Source organism: Pelodiscus sinensis, chromosome 9, assembly GCF_052426305.1.
Source record: "Pelodiscus sinensis isolate ZL-2025 chromosome 9, ASM5242630v1, whole genome shotgun sequence".
Taxonomy (NCBI): domain Eukaryota; kingdom Metazoa; phylum Chordata; order Testudines; family Trionychidae; genus Pelodiscus; species Pelodiscus sinensis.
Genome location: NC_143060.1, coordinates 60593557 through 60609296, shown reverse-complemented (window position 1 = coordinate 60609296; position 15740 = coordinate 60593557). Strand labels below are relative to the sequence as shown.

General features: G+C 60.1%; 1 protein-coding gene across 1 annotated transcript in view; it reads left to right on the top strand.

Annotated features, from left to right (window-relative positions):
• Positions 1-15740, top strand: part of CACNA1E (calcium voltage-gated channel subunit alpha1 E) — a 264872-nt gene that overhangs the window by 214333 nt on the left and 34799 nt on the right. The window contains exons 28-32 of the mRNA XM_075936805.2: positions 9393-9553; positions 10494-10631; positions 11377-11578; positions 14297-14461; positions 15475-15585. Of these exons, the coding sequence (XP_075792920.2) occupies positions 9393-9553; positions 10494-10631; positions 11377-11578; positions 14297-14461; positions 15475-15585 (777 nt within the window). The remainder of the gene's footprint in view (positions 1-9392; positions 9554-10493; positions 10632-11376; positions 11579-14296; positions 14462-15474; positions 15586-15740) is intronic.

The window sequence follows — 15740 nt, the reverse complement described above, 5'->3', positions numbered from 1 at the left end:
GCACCCACACTATACAGGAGTCACGCAGCCTGCCACTGCAATGAGAGAGCTGCAGGGTGAGCCCCCAGATCCTGGGTGCTGAGTCCAATAGGTCAATTCCCTGCCCTCCACCAACAGACGTCGGGAAAGCTGAAGTTGGGATCTAAAGGCTGCCGGAGCTCCCTCGGCACATAGCACGGATCCTTTTTCAGCACTGCAGGTAGTTCTGGTGCTTCCACAAAGCTGGCTGGAGTCACCCCCTCCCCCCACACGCACCTCCCCCCCTCAGTTCTGACTTAACTAGGCTGGTGGAGTCCGAAATAAAGTGGGTTACTGCAGTGGAGCCTGTGTGAAATACAACACGACGCTCCATTGCAGGAGTCAACTCACAGGGCCTGATTTTTTAAAAGCAGCCGTCAGCGGCCGAGCTGCCCTAGGCGCTGTCGGTCCAGGTAGGTAGGTGGGTAAATGTCCAAAGGGGCTCTTGTGATTCCTGCTCCTGTTACTGTTGTTTGTATTACTGCAGTGTCTAGTGCAGCCACGGGCCAGGGCCCCCTTGTGCGGGGTGCTGCACAAACAGAACAATCCCAACTGCACTGGCACCTTCACACCCTGGGTTGATCACAGTCAAGAAAGCCGGCACACTTACTGGGCCTCTGGGCAATGGGAGGAGGGGGGGCTGCGAGCTCCCGGAAGGGGCAAAGACTTAGGCAAAAGGGGCAGGACGGGCAGCTAGCCCTCAGCACTGCCCAGAGCGTACCACCCTGCAGCGCCCCCTCAGCCCCGCCAGCCCTCAGCACTGCCCAGAGCGTACCACCCTGCAGCGCCCCCTCAGCCCCGCCAGCCCTCAGCACTGCCCAGAGCGTACCACCCTGCAGCGCCCCCTCAGCCCCGCCAGCCCTCAGCACTGCCCAGAGCGTACCACCCTGCAGCGCCCCCTCAGCCCCGCCAGTCTCAGCACTGCCCAGAGCGTACCACCCTGCAGCGCCCCCTCAGCCCCGCCAGCCCTCAGCACTGCCCAGAGCGTACCACCCTGCAGCGCCCCCTCAGCCCCGCCAGCCTTCAGCACTGCCCAGAGCGTACCACCCTGCAGCGCCCCCTCAGCCCCGCCAGCCCTCAGCACTGCCCAGAGCGTACCACCCTGCAGCGCCCCCTCAGCCCCGCCAGTCTCAGCATTGCCCAGAGCGTACCACCCTGCAGCGCCCCCTCAGCCCCCCCAGTCTCAGCATTGCCCAGAGCGTACCACCCTGCAGCGCCCCCTCAGCCCCGCCAGCCCTCAGCACTGCCCAGAGCGTACCACCCTGCAGCGCCCCCTCAGCCCCGCCAGTCTCAGCATTGCCCAGAGCGTACCACACTGCATCCCCCCTCAGCCCCGCCAGCCCTCAGCACTGCCCAGAGCGTACCACCCTGCAGCGCCCCCTCAGCCCCGCCAGCCCTCAGCACTGCCCAGAGCGTACCACCCTGCAGCGCCCCCTCAACCCCCCCAGCCCTCAGCACTGCCCAGAGCGTACCACCCTGCAGCGCCCCCTCAGCCCCGCCAGCCCTCAGCACTGCCCAGAGCGTACCACCCTGCAGCGCCCCCTCAACCCCCCCAGCCCTCAGCACTGCCCAGAGCGTACCACCCTGCAGCACCCCCTCGGCCCCCCAGCCCTCAGCACTGCCCAGAGCGTACCACCCTGCAGCGCCCCCTCAGCCCTGCCAGTCTCAGCATTGCCCAGAGCGTACCACCCTGCATCCCCCCTCAGCCCCCCCAGCCCTCAGCACTGCCCAGAGCGTACCACCCTGCAGCGCCCCCTCAGCCCCCCCAGCCTCAGCACTGCCCAGAGCGTACCACCCTGCAGCGCCCCCTCAGCCCCGCCAGTCTCAGCATTGCCCAGAGCGTACCACCCTGCAGCGCCCCCTCAGCCCCGCCAGCCCTCAGCACTGCCCAGAGCGTACCACCCTGCAGCGCCCCCTCAGCCCCGCCAGCCCTCAGCACTGCCCAGAGCGTACCACCCTGCAGCGCCCCCTCAACCCCCCCAGCCCTCAGCACTGCCCAGAGCGTACCACCCTGCAGCGCCCCCTCAGCCCCCCCAGCCCTCAGCATTGCCCAGAGCGTACCACCCTGCAGCGCCCCCTCAGCCCCGCCAGCCCTCAGCACTGCCCAGAGCGTACCACCCTGCAGCGCCCCCTCAACCCCCCCAGCCCTCAGCACTGCCCAGAGCGTACCACCCTGCAGCGCCCCCTCAGCCCCCCCAGCCCTCAGCACTGCCCAGAGCGTACCACCCTGCAGCGCCCCCTCAGCCCCCCCAGCCCTCAGCACTGCCCAGAGCGTACCACCCTGCAGCGCCCCCTCAGCCCCCCCAGCCCTCAGCACTGCCCAGAGCGTACCACCCTGCATCCCCCCTCAGCCCCGCCAGCCCTCAGCACTGCCCAGAGCGTACCACCCTGCATCCCCCCTCAGCCCCGCCAGCCCTCAGCACTGCCCAGAACGTACCACCCTGCAGCGCCCCCTCAGCCCCGCCAGCCCTCAGCACTGCCCAGAGCGTACCACCCTGCAGCGCCCCCTCAGCCCCCCCAGCCCTCAGCACTGCCCAGAGCGTACCACCCTGCAGCGCCCCCTCAGCCCCGCCAGCCCTCAGCACTGCCCAGAGCGTACCACCCTGCAGCGCCCCCTCAGCCCCCCCAGCCCTCAGCACTGCCCAGAGCGTACCACACTGCATCCCCCCTCAGCCCCCCCAGCCCTCAGCACTGCCCAGAACGTACCACCCTGCAGCGCCCCCTCAGCCCCGCCAGCCCTCAGCACTGCCCAGAGCGTACCACACTGCATCCCCCCTCAGCCCCCCCAGCCCTCAGCACTGCCCAGAGCGTACCACACTGCATCCCCCCTCAGCCCCCCCAGCCCTCAGCACTGCCCAGAGCGTACCACCCTGCAGCGCCCCCTCAGCCCCCCCAGCCCTCAGCACTGCCCAGAGCGTACCACCCTGCAGCGCCCCCTCAGCCCCCCCAGCCTCAGCACTGCCCAGAGCGTACCACACTGCATCCCCCCTCAGCCCCGCCAGCCTCAGCACTGCCCAGAGCGTACCACCCTGCAGCGCCCCCTCAGCCCCGCCAGTCTCAGCATTGCCCAGAGCGTACCACCCTGCAGCGCCCCCTCAGCCCCGCCAGCCCTCAGCACTGCCCAGAGCGTACCACCCTGCAGCGCCCCCTCAGCCCCGCCAGCCCTCAGCACTGCCCAGAGCGTACCACCCTGCAGCGCCCCCTCAACCCCCCCAGCCCTCAGCACTGCCCAGAGCGTACCACCCTGCAGCGCCCCCTCAGCCCCCCCAGCCCTCAGCATTGCCCAGAGCGTACCACCCTGCAGCGCCCCCTCAGCCCCGCCAGCCCTCAGCACTGCCCAGAGCGTACCACCCTGCAGCGCCCCCTCAACCCCCCCAGCCCTCAGCACTGCCCAGAGCGTACCACCCTGCAGCGCCCCCTCAGCCCCTCCAGCCCTCAGCACTGCCCAGAGCGTACCACCCTGCAGCGCCCCCTCAGCCCCGCCAGCCCTCAGCACTGCCCAGAGCGTACCACCCTGCAGCGCCCCCTCAGCCCCCCCAGCCCTCAGCACTGCCCAGAGCGTACCACCCTGCAGCGCCCCCTCAGCCCCCCCAGCCCTCAGCACTGCCCAGAGCGTACCACCCTGCATCCTCCCTCAGCCCCGCCAGCCCTCAGCACTGCCCAGAGCGTACCACCCTGCATCCCCCCTCAGCCCCGCCAGCCCTCAGCACTGCCCAGAACGTACCACCCTGCAGCGCCCCCTCAGCCCCGCCAGCCCTCAGCACTGCCCAGAGCGTACCACCCTGCAGCGCCCCCTCAGCCCCCCCAGCCCTCAGCACTGCCCAGAGCGTACCACCCTGCAGCGCCCCCTCAGCCCCCCCAGCCCTCAGCACTGCCCAGAGCGTACCACCCTGCAGCGCCCCCTCAGCCCCGCCAGCCCTCAGCACTGCCCAGAGCGTACCACCCTGCAGCGCCCCCTCAGCCCCCCCAGCCCTCAGCACTGCCCAGAGCGTACCACACTGCATCCCCCCTCAGCCCCCCCAGCCCTCAGCACTGCCCAGAACGTACCACCCTGCAGCGCCCCCTCAGCCCCGCCAGCCCTCAGCACTGCCCAGAGCGTACCACACTGCATCCCCCCTCAGCCCCCCCAGCCCTCAGCACTGCCCAGAGCGTACCACACTGCATCCCCCCTCAGCCCCCCCAGCCCTCAGCACTGCCCAGAGCGTACCACCCTGCAGCGCCCCCTCAGCCCCGCCAGCCCTCAGCACTGCCCAGAGCGTACCACCCTGCAGCGCCCCCTCAGCCCCCCCAGCCCTCAGCATTGCCCAGAACGTACCACCCTGCAGCGCCCCCTCAGCCCCGCCAGCCCTCAGCACTGCCCAGAGCGTACCACCCTGCAGCGCCCCCTCAGCCCCCCCAGCCCTCAGCACTGCCCAGAGCGTACCACACTGCATCCCCCCTCAGCCCCGCCAGCCCTCAGCACTGCCCAGAGCGTACCACACTGCATCCCCCCTCAGCCCCGCCAGCCCTCAGCACTGCCCAGAGCGTACCACCCTGCAGCGCCCCCTCAGCCCCCCCAGCCCTCAGCACTGCCCAGAGCGTACCACCCTGCAGCGCCCCCTCAGCCCCCCCAGCCCTCAGCACTGCCCAGAGCGTACCACACTGCATCCCCCCTCAGCCCCGCCAGCCCTCAGCACTGCCCAGAGCGTACCACACTGCATCCCCCCTCAGCCCCGCCAGCCCTCAGCACTGCCCAGAGCGTACCACCCTGCAGCGCCCCCTCAGCCCCCCCAGCCCTCAGCACTGCCCAGAGCGTACCACACTGCATCCCCCCTCAGCCCCGCCAGCCCTCAGCACTGCCCAGAGCGTACCACCCTGCATCCCCCCTCAGCCCCGCCAGCCCTCAGCACTGCCCAGAACGTACCACCCTGCATCCCCCCTCAGCCCCGCCAGCCCTCAGCACTGCCCAGAGCGTACCACCCTGCATCCCCCCTCAGCCCCGCCAGCCTCAGCACTGCCCAGAGCGTACCACCCTGCATCCCCCCTCACCCCCCCAGCCCTCAGCACTGCCCAGAGCGTACCACCCTGCAGCGCCCCCTCAGCCCCCCCAGCCCTCAGCACTGCCCAGAGCGTACCACACTGCATCCCCCCTCAGCCCCGCCAGCCCTCAGCACTGCCCAGAACGTACCACCCTGCAGCGCCCCCTCAGCCCCGCCAGCCCTCAGCACTGCCCAGAGCGTACCACCCTGCAGCGCCCCCTCAGCCCCCCCAGCCCTCAGCACTGCCCAGAGCGTACCACACTGCATCCCCCCTCAGCCCCGCCAGCCCTCAGCACTGCCCAGAGCGTACCACCCTGCAGCGCCCCCTCAGCCCCGCCAGCCCTCAGCACTGCCCAGAGCGTACCACCCTGCAGCGCCCCCTCAGCCCCCCCAGCCCTCAGCACTGCCCAGAGCGTACCACCCTGCATCCCCCCTCAGCCCCGCCAGCCCTCAGCACTGCCCAGAACGTACCACCCTGCAGCGCCCCCTCAGCCCCGCCAGCCCTCAGCACTGCCCAGAGCGTACCACCCTGCATCCCCCCTCAGCCCCGCCAGCCCTCAGCACTGCCCAGAGCGTACCACCCTGCAGCGCCCCCTCAGCCCCGCCAGCCCTCAGCACTGCCCAGAACGTACCACCCTGCATCCCCCCTCAGCCCCGCCAGCCTCAGCACTGCCCAGAGCGTACCACCCTGCATCCCCCCTCACCCCCCCAGCCCTCAGCACTGCCCAGAGCGTACCACACTGCATCCCCCCTCACCCCCCCAGCCCTCAGCACTGCCCAGAGCGTACCACACTGCATCCCCCCTCACCCCCCAGCCCTCAGCACTGCCCAGAGCGTACCACCCTGCATCCCCCCTCAGCTCCCCCAGCCCTCAGCACTGCCCAGAGCGTACCACACTGCATCCCCCCTCAGCCCCCCCAGCCTGCAGCATTGCCCAGAGCGTACCACACTGCATCCCCCCTCAGCCCCCCCAGCCTGCAGCATTGCCCAGAGCGTACCACACTGCATCCCCCCTCAGCCCCCGCCAGCCTCAGCACTGCCCAGAGCGTACCACACTGCATCCCCCCTCAGCCCTGCCAGCCTTCAGCATTGCCCAGAGCGTACCACACTGCATCCCCCCTCAGCCCCGCCAGCCTCAGCACTGCCCAGAGCGTACCACCCTGCAGCGCCCCCTCAGCCCCGCCAGCCTCAGCACTGCCCAGAGCGTACCACACTGCATCCCCCCTCAGCCCCGCCAGCCTCAGCACTGCCCAGAGCGTACCACCCTGCAGCGCCTCCTCAGCCCCGCCAGCCTGCAGCACTGCCCAGAGCGTACCACCCTGCAGCGCCCCCTCAGCCCCGCCAGCCTCAGCACTGCCCAGAGCGTACCACACTGCATCCCCCCTCAGCCCCGCCAGCCTCAGCACTGCCCTGAGCGTACCACACTGCATCCCCCCTCAGCCCCGGAAGCCTCAGCACTGCCCAGAGCGTACCACCCTGCATCCCCCCTCAGCCCCGGAAACCTCAGCACTGCCCAGAGCGTACCACACTGCATCCCTCCTCAGCCCCGCCAGCCTCAGTACTGCCCAGGGCGTACCACCCTGCAGCGCCCCCTCAGCCCCGCCAGCCTCAGCACTGCCCAGAGCGTACCACCCTGCATCCCCCCTCAGCCCCGCCAGCCTCAGCACTGCCCAGAGCGTACCACACTGCATCCCCCCTCAGCCCCCGCCAGCCTCAGCACTGCCCAGAGCGTACCACACTGCATCCCCCCTCAGCCCCCCCAGCCTGCAGCATTGCCCAGAGCGTACCACACTGCAGCGCCCCCTCAGCCCCCGCCAGCCTCAGCACTGCCCAGAGCGTACCACACTGCAGCGCCCCCTCAGCCCCCGCCAGCCTCAGCACTGCCCAGAGCGTACCACACTGCATCCCCCCTCAGCCCCGCCAGCCTCAGCACTGCCCAGAGCGTACCACACTGCATCCCCCCTCAGCCCCCGCCAGCCTCAGCACTGCCCAGAGCGTACCACACTGCATCCCCCCTCAGCCCCGGAAGCCTCAGCACTGCCCAGAGCGTACCACACTGCATCCCCCCTCAGCCCCGCCAGCCTCAGCACTGCCCAGAGCGTACCACACTGCATCCCCCCTCAGCCCCGCCAGCCTTCAGCACTGCCCAGAGCGTACCACACTGCAGCGCCCCCTCAGCCCCGCCAGCCTCAGCACTGCCCAGAGCGTACCACCCTGCAGCGCCCCTCAGCCCCGCCAGCCTCAGCACTGCCCAGAGCGTACCACCCTGCAGCGCCCCCTCAGCCCCGCCAGCCTCAGCACTGCCCAGAGCGTACCACCCTGCAGCGCCCCTCAGCCCCGCCAGCCTCAGCACTGCCCAGAGCGTACCACACTGCATCCCCCCTCAGCCCCGCCAGCCTCAGCACTGCCCAGAGCGTACCACACTGCATCCCCCCTCAGCCCCGGAAGCCTCAGCACTGCCCAGAGCGTACCACCCTGCAGCGCCCCCTCAGCCCCGCCAGCCTCAGCACTGCCCAGAGCGTACCACCCTGCAGCGCCCCTCAGCCCCGCCAGCCTCAGCACTGCCCAGAGCGTACCACACTGCATCCCCCCTCAGCCCCGCCAGCCTCAGCACTGCCCAGAGCGTACCACCCTGCAGCGCCCCTCAGCCCCGCCAGCCTCAGCACTGCCCAGAGCATACCACACTGCATCCCCCCTCAGCCCCCGCCAGCCTCAGCACTGCCCAGAGCGTACCACACTGCATCCCCCCTCAGCCCCGCCAGCCTCAGCACTGCCTGGCATGCAGCCTCCCCTGCCTCGCCACCCCTCAGAGCTGCTTGGGCCCTCCAGCAGCGATTGAAGAGGCCAGGGTGCCAGCCGCTGATGCAGTAGCAAAAGCCTAGCCTCAGGCCCATTTGAAACAGCGGGCACGGGCCAGTTACCCCCTCCCCTCCGTCAGCGGGCCTGACCACCGGGCACATAATGGAAACCTGAGTTCCAAAAAGTCCTCTTGGGCTTATACTATATTAAAAGCTGCTGAGCGCTTTTAAATTACTGACTCATTTAAAAGCTCCCTCTGTCGAGAGTCAGCCTTCGAGAGGTTATTTTTGAAAAGCCTATTTTACGAAACAGCAGCATGTTCTTTTCTCTGACATCCCTGGAGAGAATGAGCACGCTGAGAGAATAAACTTCTAGGGCAGGTAAGGGTTATGGATTTCACGCCTGTCTGGGGCACCCACCCACGGTTCTTTGTGCCATATGGGACAGTGTTTTTCCATTGTATTTAGAGATGTCCAGTCTGCCTTGTTGCTGGAGGTGACTCTAAATAAATAAGTGTTCTCTAATAGTGTTTAAGTACTGCTACTTGTACTTTAGTGCCTTGACTCCTGCTCTGACACATGGGCTATGTCTACACTACAGAGTTTTTGCAGAAAAAAAGCCGTTTTTCTGCAAAAACGCGCAGAGCATCCACACCTCAAGTGAGTTTTTGCGCAAGAGAATCGAAAGAACAGAGAGGGTTTTGCACCGTTGGTATTCCTCTCTCTCTGAGGAAGAAGGCTTTTTGCAAAAGAGCTCTTTCCAAAAAGGTGTGTGTGGACAGGGAAGAGGAGGGGGTTAGCCCAAAAAGAGGAAAGAGGGAGAAGTACAGGTGCCCTGGTGACCATTCTGTGCATGTCAAGAGAGATATGCTTACTTTCGAGAGAGCGTCCATGCAGTCCGGATGCTCTCTTGCGCTAAAGCCCATCGCTTTTTCGACGTGCTTTTGCAGTGTGGACGCGCTCTTGCGCGAGACGTTTTTGCGGAAGTTCTCTTCCAATAAAAGCTTCTTGTGCAAGAAGTCTGCAGTCTGGACATAGCCATGGTCAGTGGTGGGCATGCGGACCATTGGCTCTTCACCTGTTCTCCACTCTTCAGGCTCAGGGAGGGAGAGGGAGATGCGAGGACGGAGAGAGTTGCTCTGAAAGTTCTGGGAGGGAAGGGAGGAACAGGGAAATGTGGGGCCCTAGTGTGTGAGAGGCGCATGGGGAAGGGGAGGCAGATAGGGGTCCGTGAGCTGCAGGTGGAACCCCAGCGAGCCGTGGGCTGATGCGGCCCACTGAAATGAAGGAGGGCCACTCCTACAGCCCACTCACTGTCCGTGGTTGCCCATCACTGCTTTATGTGGTCTAAGTATCCGTTGTGCCTGGTAGGGCGATGCTTCCCCTGGGTGATCTAGGGATGTTCTGGTCACGTATAGAATACCCTATGCTGCCGGCGACAGTGTCTGCTTCTGGCATCGTTTTCCTGCCAGGGATGAGGTAGGTCTCCTCAGATGGTCTTTTTTAGGTAGCTTTCGTCAATTGGTTCTCCCTGGTGATTCATGCCTTTGGGTTGCAGGCTGTCTTCGACTGCGTAGTGACCTCCCTGAAGAACGTCTTCAACATACTCATCGTCTACAAGCTCTTCATGTTCATCTTCGCGGTCATCGCAGTCCAGCTCTTCAAGGGCAAATTCTTCTACTGTACGGACAGCTCTAAGGACACGGAGAAGGATTGCATGTAGGTACACCCTGCAGCGTGCTTGGTCAGTCTGCTTCCCCGGCAAAGGCATCCACTCCTGCCCATGGTGCAGAGGGAAGTAGCTGGTAGTGGCGACTGGTCTTTCATCTCTTCACACGCTGGCTGAAGCTAGTTTGGGTTCTGAATCAAGTCCTTGGTCGGGGTTGGAGCACTCCTCAGTTCCCAGGGAATCAAAGCCACAAAGCAAAGTGTAAACGGCCGGTCCAGATGTCTGGACTACCCGAACGCCTTTCTCATATTTGAAGTCACATTTTTCCTGCCTTTCAGAGCATGGTCCCTGCCGTTCCAGGGTAAAGTCCACTGTGGGATGAGTAGGGGTAGGCTCGTCTTTAAATGAACAGTGTGCCTCCCATCTCACTTAGAGACCGACTTGTCTCCTTCAGCGAGGGCTATGCTCGCTCTGCCTCACGGGCATTTCCTGCACCAGCCCAGCTGCTTTCCTGCACGTTTTTCAATTTAAAATTCCATGGTGGGGGAGACAGAGTCTGAATTGCTACCTAGTTCAAAATGTTCACATTAACTCCTGGGCTGGGCTATGAACCTGGAGATGCAGCTGCCTAAAGAATCCTGAATTCTCCAGTCTCCTCCTACCCACACTCTCTGTTGTGAGCTCAGCTTACCAGCTCTCCCTTTTCTCGTCCGTTCGCCTCTCAATCTTTCCCCTGACTCTCTCTACTTACTCTTCTCCCGGTCTGTTTCCTTCATCCCATCTCTTTCATTGCTTTTCTTCTGTCCTCCTCCCTGTCTCTTCCAACCTGGTCATCTTGTGTCTCCCACCTCCAGTTTTCTTAACTTTCTCTCCCCATCAAGACTTCTCCATCCTTACAAGGGGAGAAAAGCATCCCTGCTTGTCTGCACAGTTAAATCCTGAAGCCACCCTCTTCAGACCTGGCAATATTGTTCTCTCCTGCCCTTACAGAGGGAATTATGTGGACCATGAGAAAAACAAGATGGAGGTGAAGTGTCGTGAATGGAAGCGCCATGAATTTCACTACGACAACATCATTTGGGCTTTGCTTACGCTCTTCACTGTCTCCACGGGAGAGGGGTGGCCACAGTGAGTATTGAGCATTGTCCTCACTGCTTGCAGGTGTCTGTGGGCACAGGATTCATGAGGAAACCTCATGTTACCCTTTTGAAGAGCTGTTTAAATGGTAGCACTAGTAACTGGGTTTTTTTCTGGGTGGGAAGGGGGTAGAAGACACTAAATAAAGAGTTGAGAGGAAAGAGAGAGGTCAGAAAAGTATATTAGTGTGTGAGAATGCTCACCAATTAATGGGCAGAGAAGCCGACTGGACCCAGCTGCCTTTTTGGGAGGGGACAGCTGAGTAAGCCTGAGGGGAATCTGAGGGGAATCCATCTCCCAGCAGGGAAATTCTGTGGGCTAGTCCATTGCCATGTTGGCAGAACTCTGAGACCATCTCCTTCCATGCATGGGAGCTCTGGGAGAGCCCTTTTTCTGAGAGAGGTATGTTTACCTCTGGCGATGCCCATCCTCCAACGTGGACAATGGGAAGAGCTTGGAGACTCTAGTAATGGAGGAGAGGGGGATATCTTGTCACGAAACAGGTAGTCAACATTGTCCATCTGCGTCCATGACTGAGCAGGTGCGGGAGAAGGTTTGCTTTGTCACCGAAACCAGAAAGCACAGTGGGGAACGGCAGAGATGAATGTTAAAGGTGCTGCCACTGGGTACGTGCTGGTCTCCTGGTCAAGTACAATGTGGAGAGGCATCCAAAATGGACCAGCCATTGGCCTCCCTGCAGCCCTTTGCACGTTTCTTTTTCCCCCTCTACATCCAGGGTGCTGCAGCATTCGGTGGATGTGACTGAGGAGGACCGGGGGCCCAGCCGCAGTAACCGCATGGAGATGTCCATTTTTTACGTGGTCTATTTTGTGGTCTTCCCTTTCTTCTTTGTCAACATCTTTGTGGCCCTCATCATCATCACGTTCCAGGAGCAAGGGGACAAAATGATGGAGGAGTGCAGTCTGGAGAAGAACGAGGTAACACACCAAAACCGGCACGCAGGAGGCAGGATGGTTTTGTTTTGCACGTACCATGACAACAGATAACTTCAGGCACATGCATACTGTGGCGGGGAGCTCAGGGCTTGGGCAGGTGATGGGAAAGCCCGGCTGGATTCCTGTGAGGTTCTTTTCAGCCTAGACTCCAGCTCATGCGACATGTGCCTGCTCTGTGCATTTACTTCCGGCAGGTGGGATATTGGAATCACTTCAGAATCATTCCCACCGATGGAATTTCTGCCCTGACTGTCCAGGCAACAATAGTTCACCGGCGATTTGAAAAGAAAAACCCACCTGTGGCTGCTGTGAATCACCCCTATTGGCACTCGAACGGAAGAGCTCGGGAGCCGAGTTCCCTCCCTGACCTGCTTCCTAGCCAGAGAGGGTTTGCCCTAGACTGGGAAAAGAAAAAGAAAAAAATGTCCTCCTCCGTAATTTATCCGGAATTAGTGGTCATTGGGAGCCAAAGCTTATTCAGCCTGAACTAATACTGCTGTCTGTTACACAACTAATGTACTGACCTGAGAGAATCATTTGCCTTGTAATATAACACAGGAGCAATAATATGATTTAACAGAAGAATGACTGTCCTAAGCCACAGACCTAGCCTGTGTCAAACCCATGGTTGGCTCGCCCAGTATCCTGTCCTCCAACAATGGCCAATGCCAGGTGGTCCAAAGGGAGTGAACAGAACAGGGAAACTATCAAGTGATCCAACCCCTCTCATCCAGTCCTGCCACCTGGCAGTCACAGGGTTAGGGACAGCCAGAGCCTGGTGCTGCATCCCTGACCATCTTGGCTAATAGCCAGCATTGAGTCTACCCTCAAATATTTTTTTGAACCCCGTTATACTTGTGACCTACACAACATCCCCTGGAGTTCCACAGGTTGACTGTACATTGTGTGAGGCAGAACTTCCTTTTGTTTGCTTTAAACCTGCTGCCTATTCATTTCCTTGGGTGACCCCTAGTTCTAGTGTTATGAGGAGTAAATAACACTTCAAGTTCTCCACACTTGTCACGATTTTATAGATCTCTATCATATCCCCCCATAGTCGTCTCATTTCCAAGCTAAAAAGTCCCATGCTTATTAATCTCTCCTCACGTGGAAGCTCCTCCATACCCTTAATCAATTTGGTTGCCCTTCTCTGTACCTTTCTCAATTCTAATAGAACTTTCCTTTTTAGTTGAGACCCCCAGAACTGTATGCAGTATTTGAGGTGTGAGCATACATGCAACTGCCTTGATTTCCTGTGCTATTACTCTCTAAGGGTATGTCTACACTTGCAGCCTAATTCGAACTAGGGCTGCAAATGTAGGCATTCGGAATTGCAAATCAAGCCCGGGATTTAAATATCCTGCGCTTGATTTGTGTCTTCCCAGCTGGGCGCCATTTTGAAATTTACAAGCCCGAAGTAACTGCCCGCGTCTACACGCGGCAGTGAAACGGGAGTTCAAAATAAAGCCCTAGTTCGAACTACCTCTTAAACCTCATTGCAGGAGGAATAACAGATAGTTCAAACTAGGGCTTTATTTCGAACGCCCATTTCACTGCCGTGTGTAGACGCGGGCAGTTACTTCGGGCTTGTAAATTTCAAAAATGTTGCCTGACCAGGAAGACGCAAATCAAGAGCAGGATATTTAAATCCCGGGCTTGATTTGCAATTCCGAATGCCTACATTTGCAGCCCTAGTTCGAATTAGGCTGCAAGTGTAGACATACCCTAAATGATCCCAAATAACGGGTAGATTTTAGACGGTGATTTGAGGCCATTTCCTGTCCATGTGGCAATAACCATATCCTGGCCTGACGAAATGCCAAGGTGGAAGGACACATCCTGAGCTCACAGAAAGAGCTCTAGTCTGACTGTCTGGGAATAGCTAGTGAAAAACAATTGAGAGCTATCATTCGATTCACTCTGGATTTTTACATTCTGTCCGCTGGATGAAATAGGTAGTTGGGGCCACCAGATTTGGTGTGATCATGTGGTTTGTAGTGACCGTGTACGTGTGCAGGGCAGAATAGGACACGAGGAGGGGTATATGATGCAGTTTCTGAAAACAGCTGTAGTATAACAGCTCACAAGTCTCCTGTGCTGATTGACTACATTCATTCCAGATGAGCTAAACCCCAGTAGGAATGTCATTAACTCCTGCCATCATGTTATGCTGAGTGTGAAGGGAGTGAAGGCGATTACTGCATGAAACCCCTGCCTTGTTTCCCGGCATCACAGGGTATAGCTATTACTGCACCTTCCGCTTCTGGGGACGTGTCCTTTCCCCACCTCCAGCTTGATTAGCTCAGTTGGGTGCAGGGGAACTCATCACCCCCCCAGATCTCAATGTGGCAGAAGAGTGTCTGTAGGGCTGCGTCTCCAGCATATTGGCTTGGAGTAGTCTCAATAGCCCCCGCAACCCACCTAACTCGATGTGGGGAAGGACCTGAGGCACCTGATAGGGACAGATTCTCTGCCCAGTCTCTCCCCAGCCCATCTGCCCCAGCTGTCCACACACGTCTGCAGGATGGCGTGCTGGGACCCCCCGGGGACTCAGGTGTTATGCAGCTCAGGGAGACAATACTCCCTCTCTTCCATCCACCTGCAGCAGAGCTGGTTTCAGAGAACCAGTAACAGGGCATAATGGGTAGTGGGAGGAAGGAGAAGCGGGGTGCACGCTAACAGACTTTGGTTGTGTTCCAGAGGGCATGCATCGACTTTGCCATTAGTGCCAAACCTCTCACGCGCTACATGCCTCAGAACCGGCACACCTTCCAGTACCGCGTCTGGCACTTCGTGGTCTCCCCGTCCTTCGAGTACACCATCATGGCCATGATCGCGCTCAACACGGTGGTGCTGATGATGAAGGTGAGCTGACCAGGTGGCCCAGGCCAGGGTGGCTTGCCTCTCTTGCAGGGAGTTGGAGAGGGGGTGGGACAGACAGGGAGGGACTTGGAAAGCACGGCCTTTGTTTTAAGAAGATGCTGGAGTCTTGACGCCAGAGTCTCATTTTGTATTGTATCTGTTGGTGTAGGTGGCTAGGAAAGTTGATGGGGTCACAGCCTCAGCCCTTACACCGGCGTCTTTATTATTCAAGCAAATATTTCCCGTTTTCACTCAAGCCATCAAGCGCGGTCCTGGTTGTGAAACCTGGAAGGCAATTAATCTCGATGACACACGAGGCCACATTTTCAGAGGGACCTCACCCCAACCTCACCCGCATTTTCACAGTCTCCCTGGGAATCTGGCTACGTGATTTGCAGGCCCAAATGCAGTTCTTCCAATTGAGGATAATTTTTTTTTTGCCTTCCTTGGGCTGACGCTCGCATGCTCTGTTCTGAGATGTCAACCTCCGTGTCTTCCAATATTTTACTGAGAGGAAGGCTGACCCTCTCCTGTTTTAATCAGGCCCATCCCTGTGGTTGTTTTCCCCACTGCCTACAAGACATTATTTCAAGAGTTCAGTACGCCCTTACCCTGTGAACAATGTAGGTAAGAAGCAGTGACCCCGGAACAGCAATTGCCATCAGCAAGAGGACATCATGAATTAGTGGGACACTGGCGATCTGTGAGGTGATCTGGGCTGATTTCACGATGGACCCCTCATAGTAGTTGCTACCTGGGAGACCCTCCTTCCCCTCAGCTCCATCCCTTTCCTTTAGCCTCAGCAGAAACAAAGCAGAAGGGCAGGATGAGCATTACTGGATATGTCGCTGGCCTAAAAAAAGGGTGCGGGGCCTGCCACTAGCCAGCCACTAGTAGAATTTATGGGATAAATCTCAGAGGCTTGGGCAAAGCCTAATCCCACCACAGAACTAAAAGACACGCATGAGATCCGATGTTGGTAGCTGACTGTGGCTGGTTCTGACTCTTTCCGGCAGTATTATTCCGCGCCCTACACGTACGAGTTGGCTCTGAAGTACCTGAACATCGCATTTACCATGGTGTTCTCATTGGAGTGCGTCCTGAAGATCATAGCGTTTGGCTTCCTGGTAAGTGAGTGGCACTAATACTCCGTACCAGCTTTGGGCACTCAGTGCAACTGGCCGTGGTGGTGGACTTGGGCTTCCTAGTGTGTAGAGTTAATACTCTGTTTCTTTGGCAGTTGTACAGGGATTTAGCTTTCCAGGATGCAACTGGTATTTGG